Below are 10,380 nucleotides of genomic sequence, written 5' to 3'. Positions count from 1 at the left end.
AAACGTTGTGGTGAAGCACAGTAAACATTTTGGCATGAATGTCATGATGCTGGTAATCCATGCACAACCCAAAGCATTTAAAATATCACAACACCAACAGACATCCCAACAAACCAACGAACCCCCGTCAGCAAAACCCAAAAACAAACGATGGGAAACACCAGAAACCAAACAGAAACCGTGAAGCCACAGCACAGCGTCTGAACGTGAACCCGGCTGGTGAACGTGCCCCTTCAGGGTCAGTTTCTACAGTCGGACCCAATCTGCAACCCAAAGGTGTCGTTGTCGATAAAGCTACGCCTGGTTCAAAGTGTCAATAAAGTTTTTTGGTCGTTAAAATCGCAGATTGGGTCCAAAACTGACTGCGTATCACCACGTGAGGGCAGCTTCACCACAGAACAAGTGAACCAAACCCACAAAGCACACGACCAGAGCAGATGATTGACAGACCAACACACGTCACATGATCAATAACGGAGCATGAACCTGAGCGAGCTCGCTGCGTCCAGGTGACTGTGGGAGGGCGGAGTCAGGGGGGAAAGAAGGACAGGTTAGGTTCACCGCTCGGCTCCACTGCACCATGAAAACACTCAAAACCATCTAGCTTTCATATTTGTTTGTCTTTTTTGCAAAGCATGCTGGGTAACGTCCGGCCTGACAGACCTGGGAGGGGACGGCGTCCGCATCGCCGGGGCTTAAGTCCGCCTCCTTCAGGGTCGTAGCCGTGGTGATGGAGGTCAGAATGAAGGGGGGTGGGACACGGGGCACGGAGAAAGAAAAGAGTGAAATGGATGATGGGAAGAAGCGGCTCTGTCGCCCCCGGCAACAGGGGAGCGCTGCAGGTCATGTGACCTCTGAACCAAAGGAGTCTGAGATGGTCAGTGGACGGAGACAGCAGGTGGCGCTATTCTATATTAAAACCAGGATTTACAGCTAATGGAGCAGTCACATGTTCCCCTAAACAACCTTTTATTCATTTCTTTCTAAATGCTGAAGCTGACGAGTCAATTCGTTAATGTTTTAATAATCACACCGAGAACAACTTCTGCTGGGAGCCGACCGATTATTGTGTTGTTTAACTGTCTGAACCCCAAAACAAGCCGGCGTTTTTTAATGTTTTTGGGGAAAAAAATAAAATAAAATTGCCAAAATTCAACCATTTATCAGCCAGAAACTGTACAAACAAAAAGGATTCATGGATTTTCGAGTTTCCGATCGTCCTTCAACAATCAGGTTTGTGCTTCTGAGCTTAAAATCGCAAAAAATCATCGACATCACTTCAATCTACGTGTCTCGCTTAAAAAGTTTGTGTCAGAGTTTGTAATAAACCGAACAAATCCCAGCTGTGTTCAAAACCTCAAAGAGTTTTGAGGTTGAACTGCAGGCAGTGTTTAAAAAAAACACCCAGAAACTGCTGTTTGGAGTTCAGAGGGTTAATCGATGTCGCGGTACATAAAACACACACATCGGTCGACCCCTAACGTTTACTACAAGTTTGGACCTTTGCTATTAAAACAAGAAGATTTTGCACCTTTTCTCCACCAGCTTTTCCTTTTCGTACACATGTATTCAGTTCTCTGTCTTTGCTAACACATCTGTTCTCCACAACTTCCTCCAAACGAAAACCGTATTTAAAGCGACACTTGGAGAGACGAGGACGGAGCGAAGGCCTCGGCGATCCGGACACGTGTAACACTGTTCACTCCTAACATTCAGTAGCACTTATGTACAAACACAAGAAGCCGAAGTGCTGCGAGTCTGAGGGGGAAAGCGTCCGCTGTATGTACAGATCTAACATCTAAACAACTAATCCGTCAGCGCAGCCCTTCGTATACACAGTTCATGTTTTCATATTCCACGTACCGACTCATCTTAGCCTGCCTCTTCATGTCGGGGATTTTATTAAGAAAGAGAATAAGTTTGTAAAAAAAAATCCTAAAACTGTTCTCTAGATATTATTTTTGCTGAAGGAGGTTGAAATTGGTACCAAACATCCACAAAATGATGTTTGTACTTTATATTATATTTTATTATTGAAGATAATCAGTACAGATGTGTTTAAAAAATACTGACAGATGTGATATTATTTCATGATTTAATTTTATTTTTTTTAAACAAGCGTTGTTTTTACGTTTGAAAGACAGAAAAACATCGACTGAAGCTGAAAACAGAAAAGCAGAATTTATGCCAAATGTACACGATAAAGCAGCAAATATGTAACCATGGAATAATATAGTAACATGTAATTTTATTTAAATTTTTTATGCCTCTGCAAATATAAATTTTCCTTTTGCGATAAAAAGTTTCCAAGAAATTAATTCTTCTTGTGAAAATAATAATAATAATAATAAAATACCGTCAGAATATTTTACAAAGTGTGTCCTGAAGCTAAATTTACAGGTTTTAAACGCACCGTTAGATGACTTCAGGACGTGATAGAATTAAATGAACAACACACAAGATTAATAAAGCACATTGTTGAACCCTAACACTTTGTCGTTCAGGTGGAAAATTAGAGTTTCCTGTTATCAGGCAGCTCATCATTAAAACGTTCAGCAGCGACCGTTCAGCTGCAAATTAACGTCAGAGCTTTGTGAGGATTCAGAACAATTTTCAACCTGATTTAATGGAAAATAATTAAAGAAGGAGGACAAGACAGAATCAGAAAAATGATTACATTTAGCTTCAAGGGCTAAAAAAATAGATTTCTAGTCATACATATATATATTTTATTCTCTGTGTTATATCTACGCTTACTATCAACGACTTAAAAGTACATTTGCCATAAATTCAGCCGTAACAAAGTGCATTTAACTCTTCTTTAAATTAAATCTGAATCTTAAGCACTATGACCTGAATCTTAAAGAAGAATTATCACAGTTTCGAGAACTGAAAACAGAAAAGGTGAAAGTTGTGTCGATGTTTTTGCTCGAATTTCAACCTGATGAGGACAACTTTAGCCAACTCACTGCTAAGAAACCATGTAGAGAAGAGCTTTAGCATTTCTGTTTTTAACTTTTTTCCCAATAAAATCCACGGCATGAAGCGGAAGAGCGTCGCGAGTTCGGCGTCGAACGAGCAACAATCTGCTGAACGTTACGGAGCAACAAGACGACTAACAACGCCTGAACACGGCGACTCTAAACTACATCAATTTTGCCTTTTTTTTTTTTTTTGCAAACTCTCTCCTTCAATCACAGCCTCTGTACAGTATTTAAACTCTGAATATACCTACTTTGCCTCTATATCAACAATATAATAATAAACGAGTCTATGTTTTATGTGTTTAACTCTCCTCTCGGCTCGTTTAATCCTATTTATTCTGCTCTTTATAAACAGCACAGTGGGGTTGGAGGTGAAGGAAGTGCTGGTGGCATCCACATACGTACATTAAATACATTCACACGGGGGTCAAACGGAGGGAGGCATGATGGGAAATGCGGTTCTACGCGGCCGGGTCGCACACGTCTTGCGTCCAGGCCGTGTGGTGCCGGACGCGAGGAGGCGTGTGCGTCGGCGTGAGAGGAAACGCCGGCTGGTTGTCGCACCGATCGCTCGGCTCGCTCATGAACACGGGCAGGACGGTTTTCCTCTGATTGGACACGACGTTCTCCAGGTAGCAGAGCGTCAGGCCGAGGGGCGTGGCTAAGATCAGCGCCAGGACCAGAGACTGGCTGGCCGTCAGCATCACCACCAGCAGGAAGGCGACCAGGAGGCAGGGCAGGAAGAGCGGGGAGGGGTTCAGGAGGTAGCGGTGCACCGAGGCGGCCAGATTAGAGCGAGAGAAGGTGGCGAGAGGCGGAAGAGGAAGAGCGGAAAGGCTGGGGAAGGAGGCGGCGACGGCGGGACGGTTTGAAGACGACATGGAGGGGAAACGCGTCGGGTGCGAAGAAAAGGCCGCGATCATGTTAATGAACTTTGGAGGAAGATATTGTGTCAAAAACGCCATGAAATGACTCAGTTTAAACGCCAAGCTGTTAAAGAAGTCACGCAGGTTGGACGCGGTGATAAATTTTGGGGAAGCGACGCTGAAAATCTTGAATTTCGCAACAGATCCGGACATAAGTTTGAGCAACGCCGGAGTGAAAACGTGCAGCTTCTTCGTGAGCCCTGAAAATATCTTGGAGGGCAAACTTTTCTTCCCGGATATGGAGAGAAAACACAAGACGAAGGACACGTATTTAGCCACGGCCTTCGGACACAACCAGCTGCGCCAGTTCCCGGCTCTGGTTTCGGCCCGGCAGCCCTCCTCGAGGCTTAGCAGCTCCGAACCGGAGGCGGCGACCGGGGCGGAGGGCGGCGGGGGGTTCTGAGCGAGGCGCTCGAGATCGGCCAGCTGCTGGTCGGAGAAAAAGGAAAGCGTGTTGGAGGGGAGGGTCCACAGGGAGTGCGCGGCGGTGTCGTCGGCCCGGTCGTCGTCCTCGGAGATGTCCGAGAGGCCGTGGTCGAGCTCGGAGATCGAGTCGAGGGAAGGGGGGATGGACGAGAGCGAGGATGAAGAGGAGAAGGAGAGGGGGAACATGAAGATCGACTGATGGGGGAAAAGGAAAACAAAAACCAACACAGCGAGCACACGAGAGTGAAGAAAATCAACCGATGTGCAGCGAGAAATCATTCCGTATCATTTCGGTGAAACGATAACAGAAGGCAGGAGCATGCACGAAGGGATGTGAGGAGAGTGAACAGAGGAGTGTGAAGGGAAAAGAGAAAGGGAAAGAGACATTAGTCAGTGAACAACACAGCACACAACAGCTTCCAGTGAACACAGCAGGGCAGAGCTCAGTGCAGAGAGCAGGAGGCAGAGGAGCTGGCAGAACGCCACCGACAAGAGGTCAGATCCAAGGAGTGTGAGGAGGAGGAGGAGGAGGAAGGAGGCAGTGGGGAGAGGGGGGTGGAGCAGGAGGCATGCACAGGAACAGTCTGGATAAACTGGTTTGGTCGGGAGCGCCGTCCACGTCGGAGGATGGAGAGCGAACTTTACGTACAGGAGCTGCTCTGGTAAAGACCAGCTGCAGCCGCGTTCTTAAAGGAAACCATCAAACCAGGAAAGTTCTTGTTGGTGTGTGCAGTTCTCTCACTCACAAACATCATCAGAGACATTTGATGTGTTTTAACCTGCTGTATTTCCCCATTGATGTTCATATAGCAGCTCTGTGAATCATGCTAACCTTGTAGAATCCATCTAGGGGATATGAGCAGTTGCACAAAACAGAAAATTCACTGTACTTGAAGATGTTTAAACCCCACTCAGAGGTGTCATGGCCTCCCCTTTTCAGTGCCTGAAACTTCCTGCTAATTCAAAAACGAGCAAAGAGGTGGAGCCGAGGAGCCGTCCACACCTTTAAATATGCACAACTTCAAGCGTTTGTACAATTCAAACAGGTGAGTTTTTATACAAATCCACCCCTGAACAGTTGACACGAAGGCGGAAATTAGCTGCAGAGGTCAAAACAGTTCTTGTTCCAGGCATTAAACGTGTTTATTTCTGCTGTGAAGTTGGAGAGTTTAACATAGAGGTCTATGGGGATTGACTCGCTTTTGGATTCGGCCTCAAGTGGACGTTTGAGGAACTGCAGCCTCTTAATTTTTCAGCCTCCGATGCTGCTAAGTGTCTGCGATTATAATGCGCTTCCTGCAGCTTTACAAAGAACGCTGATTTTTACATTTTTAATTGTTTTGTCTGACTGAAGTTACAGCTAGCTGCTTTAGCGATCTCCGTCCTGGATACTTGCTTTCTGACCTAATCAGGACAAACTTAGCTGCCAGCTGGTCTAAATCCAGCAGGTCCTTGTACGGATCTCTACAGTACAAGTAGTGCACAAACTGCAGCGTGCATGCTCAGAGTAGACAGTACAGAGGTATGCAGGGATGCATCCTCCAAACAACAACGTTCCCTGATCTGCTGCTGACCTTTAATGAAAACTGTTGCTAAACGAAAAGAGAAAATCTCCACGAATCTACAAAATGAGTCTAACGCTGTCTAAATAAATAAAACTTTTCCCCAAAATGAATCAAGTATTGATCCACAATGACTTGAAACTTATCCAAAAAGATTTTAAAAAGGGTCCACAGATGAGAGGAATCCATCGGTGGAAGTACAACTAATGAATCTGCAGCTCTGGCTAACATCTTGTAGACGTTGTTTTACCTTCCTAAGGTTGACGATCAGCTCTCCTTATGCACCAGAGATAATATAGTGACAGTAAACGTCCGTCCCTAACCACACATTTATGTAAAAATCAGCTTTCTTTTTGCAAAAAAGCTGCAGGGAGCTCATGATACTTACAACCCATTAAACTCCCTGAATGTCGGAGGTGAAGTTAGCATCACACTCAGAGCCACAATAATCACATTAATGGGAAACAGAGCAGGCTAAAATAAACTAAAGTAGACAAAGGAGCAGCTGAATGACACTACATGAGGTATTTAAGTTACCCTGTGGAAAGAGAAATGTCGTTAGCATACTGTTGACATGTTACTGTGATGTCAGGTCGCAGTAATAACCAGATAGAAGAAGTCCAGGTGTTTTCCACGACCCTGATCTCACACAGTCAGCCATCACTCTGTTATTTCATCCTCGTCATTAAAGGGCAACTACTGCTGGTGTTGGCTGACAAAACTCCAACTATTTAAGCTTTTTATTCAACTCTTCCTGAGTTCACCTGCTGCAGAACAAAACATCAAACTTTGTTCACCGCGTCACCATCACATGAACCGTAAACTAAACCATGAAAAATAAACACAAATGTTGATTTCTGCACAAAAATATATAAAAAAAACCCAACATATGTGCAACTGAGCAAAGCAGTTGTCTTCTTCTACCTGAGACACACAAACACAAGCAGTTCCTGTGGGACAAAAACGACTCAAAGCACTAAAATTATCACAAAAAAAACACAGATTTTTACATCTTTTGTTCAAACGCTGCATGTAACTGGAGCTCGTACACACCTTGGAGTCCGACTGCAGCTCCAGATGTGGCTCTCGTCCGTTCTCGGCCGTGTCCCTGCCGGCCTCGGTGATGCTGATGACCGGAGCTGAGGAGCAACAAACACGGAAGAAAATCATCTCACACTGACGGAAACTTTTTGTTTTCAGTGACAAACTCCAGATCATTGGTTTGTTCTATTGCAGGAACGTGAATACTAAAACTCAAACCAATTATTAAAAAAGACAAAGTGAAGTGCTGTCAGATGCTTGATTTGAGGCATAAGACGGCGACAATCTCACTCCTCATAAACTACGACTCCTTTTAGAAACGTTCTTTATCACGTCTCCCTGTTTCTGCATTTTAGTTCCCTTAAAATGTGAAAATATGAAAACCTTAGAACAGACGTTGGCTTGCAGTAGAACAACGAGTCCAGCAGGGGGCAGAACAACACAGTAAAAAATAACCTGACACACAAATAAACGAACCAGAGGCGCACAGCTGCACGATCTGGGAGCCAAATCCGGAAAACCACAAAAAAAAACAAAAAAAAAGATGGTGTAAACTGTTTTCTAAATACATACTTTGCCAAAAACGTCTCATCTGAAAGCAGAACTGTGGCTCTACAGAGATAAAAAAAAACGTTTATCCTGCTTGTATTTCTGTGTGATGCTGTGTTTTTAAGTCAGTAACTGGTGCACACTTTATTTTTGCTGAACGTAAAGACTCTCTGTGACCCGTTTGGTCCTCTGTCTTAACGTGTGATTGATGCCGAAGCGGCTGCACGCTGCATCCATGTCGTATTTCTTCTTTCTTTTTAGATTTGCCTCTTCTTCATCTCTTTCGTTCTCCCCGTCTGCCTCTCACTGTGCGACGGGAAACATATGCTGCAGCTATTTCCTGTATCCCAGCGTTTTACATCCACACAAACACGGACCTTCGCTTAAATCCCGACTTCCGTCTCCCTCCATTCCTCCCATTCCTCTTTTTTTTTTATCTGTCATGTGGGTTTTTGTTTTTACCTCCGTCCAAGCTGCGGCTGATGCGCTTCGACGAGGTGCGCTCGAAGTTGGGCGCCGGCCGGTCGATGAGGGAGCTCGCCATGCGGGTCTGGGCCTGGGTCCGTCCGCTGTAGCGGAACTTGGAGCCCAAAGTCAAGAACCGGGCCTTGGTGGGAGGCTCTGGGGCGTTTAACCTGCCGGCAGAAGATGGACAAATCTCAATGGTGGTGAGAAGAAACAGATCTGGATGCAGAGACAGAGCAGCAAAATAAACCGTCACCGCTCGAAAACTAGAAGTCGTGTCCAAGATATTCTCTCACCAAACGAAGGACGCTTTTGTTTTGGACAAGCTGATGTGTTTTCATATATGTTCTGTGTTTTGTACAGATTTGGTGGCAGGTTACAGAAACCCTCCGTTTCTGATTTCCACCCAGTGTGTTGCTGCTCAGACATGATGAGAGTTGTGGTTGACACACTCTGAGCTCTGAGGGGATTTATGAGAAAACTATAAATCCTACAGCAGCGACATTCACACTGGGTGGAGGAGGACAGAAACACCTCCATGTTCATGTAGGAATCTTTCATGTGGAGTAAAAACTGTGAAAAGGAGACGAGACTAACTGCACCTTTCCATATAATTGTTTTGGTCAAAATAAAGCTGGACAAAAATTCAAAATCTCCCCCCAAAAATTCAGTAAACTTAAACTGCGTAAAAACCATAAAAGATACCGAAACACAAACGTACATGAATCACATTCAAAGCCGTGTGACCTCATTAAACTTTAAATGAAGTTTCTACTGGACACCATTCCAGAGCTACAGGGGTCCAAACATGGCTTGGTTTTGGAAGTTGCCCGGCTGACTTCCCGTTCATTTCAATGAGGATTTTTAAATCTCTACCAAGTCGTATCAAATCTTTCCCGATTGAGATGCACACTTTGAAAGCTGCGGGATGAGTTACACACTGATAATGTAAAGAATCTACAAGAAAATGCTGCAATGCTCATGAATTAAGGCTCAACTGAACCTTCATGTGGCCACGAGGACATTTTTTGGGGAGGAAATAAGAAAACTTTAACCTCAGCCCCCCATAACACACCAGTAATGCACATCATTGTTTTACGCTCAGGACATTAAAGACAAAACGTCCCCATTTCTGATCCGTCTGCCATGATGTCATTAAATCAAGCGTTTTATTTGGCTTTCGTTTTCCACTGGATCGTGTCATATGCAGTACAGTCTTTATTGGTTTTGTCGCTTATGGAGGCCAACAGAAAAAATGTTTACAGCTCAAATGGATTGGAGATACATTGGTGCTGATTATTGACACATCCCAGCCTGTAATAATCAAAAAATAATAATAATTTTCCCTTTTTACTTTATTGAAAATAATCATTTTTTCTGTCAAAAAATAACAAACTGGCAATGAAAGGGTTAAAAGCCTGAACATGAACGAATATTTGATATTTATGATCACGACTGATGTAGAGCAAAGGACATAAAAGTGGAAAATAATATTAATTTATCATGTTTTTCTGGTTTTGATGTAGACATTCTTGTCCTTAAACACCTCGCTGTAACTCCTTTTTAAACGAAGGGTTAATAAAATGCACTAGACGTGTACTTGCAGGAGGCGAAGGTCCTCCTCGGACAGGATATTAAAGCTTAGTCCTCCTTCGTACAGACGCACAAACACAACCACGGCGGGCACCTGGCCGGTCTTTGTGTTTTCAGTATTCGCTGCCTCGGGCATCAGACCAAACAACCACCAGGTTCAACTTCTTCTCTGGCAGGAGACGAAGCCTTTTGTTGATTTAGCGCCGCTGAATTTAATCTAACAAACTGTTTCTGTTCTTCAAGCTGCAGACGGTAAACCTCTGAGATCCACGTCTGTGTATTTACAAGCTGCTTTTTAGTGTTTTGCATATAAAACACAAAATAAAACAAAAAAAAAAACCCCAAACAGAACCTAAAATAATGTCAGAGCCATGTTCATCACATCACCTGTTTTTAAGCCTTTTTAAAAATATTTTCTTAAATTATTTTATAGTTGGACTCATTCTGAGATCCAGACTTTTCCACAAGTTTACCCACAAACTGATAAATGTCTGCGCTCCACGGTCAATACATTTCTAAGCGTTTGTTTTGGGAAACGATTTATTATAATTATCCTAATAGCATTTATTTTTTCTTTTTGCAACAGTTCTACTGGATATAATTGTAGTATTACATGCATTACTCCACACGTCTGCACATAAAGAACGGTTATAAACACTGAGCAGTATTAGATATAAAAGGATTTTGAAGTCATGTGACAGTTTTTGCCAATTTTGCTCTCTTTATATGAGGTTACCAACTGAGTTTGTGATTCAGTCACACACGTAGAAATGCATTTTTATTACTCAAACATTGAGTGTGAGAGTTATTGATCTGTATCTGAACTAAAGATTT

The 10,380-nt window shown here is 43.6% G+C and overlaps 1 protein-coding gene across 4 annotated transcripts in view; it reads right to left on the bottom strand.

The window, feature by feature from the left end:
- epb41l2 (erythrocyte membrane protein band 4.1 like 2) overlaps positions 1 to 10,380 on the bottom strand; it is a 56,039-nt gene that overhangs the window by 25,247 nt on the left and 20,412 nt on the right. For 2 of the 4 annotated variants that reach the window (XM_008303487.1, XM_008303491.1), the window contains exons 12-15: positions 7,951 to 8,123; positions 6,952 to 7,037; positions 664 to 708; positions 487 to 513 (exon numbers count right to left, since the gene is read on the bottom strand). In XM_008303487.1, the coding sequence (XP_008301709.1) occupies positions 487 to 513; positions 664 to 708; positions 6,952 to 7,037; positions 7,951 to 8,123 (331 nt within the window). The remainder of the gene's footprint in view (positions 1 to 486; positions 514 to 663; positions 709 to 6,951; positions 7,038 to 7,950; positions 8,124 to 10,380) is intronic. The other 2 variants (XM_008303489.1, XM_008303490.1) reach the window with 1 other exon arrangement.

Source organism: Stegastes partitus, unplaced genomic scaffold, assembly GCF_000690725.1.
Source record: "Stegastes partitus isolate 25-593 unplaced genomic scaffold, Stegastes_partitus-1.0.2 Scaffold2017, whole genome shotgun sequence".
Taxonomy (NCBI): Eukaryota; Metazoa; Chordata; class Actinopteri; family Pomacentridae; genus Stegastes; species Stegastes partitus.
This window is presented reverse-complemented; position numbering and strand designations above follow the sequence as displayed.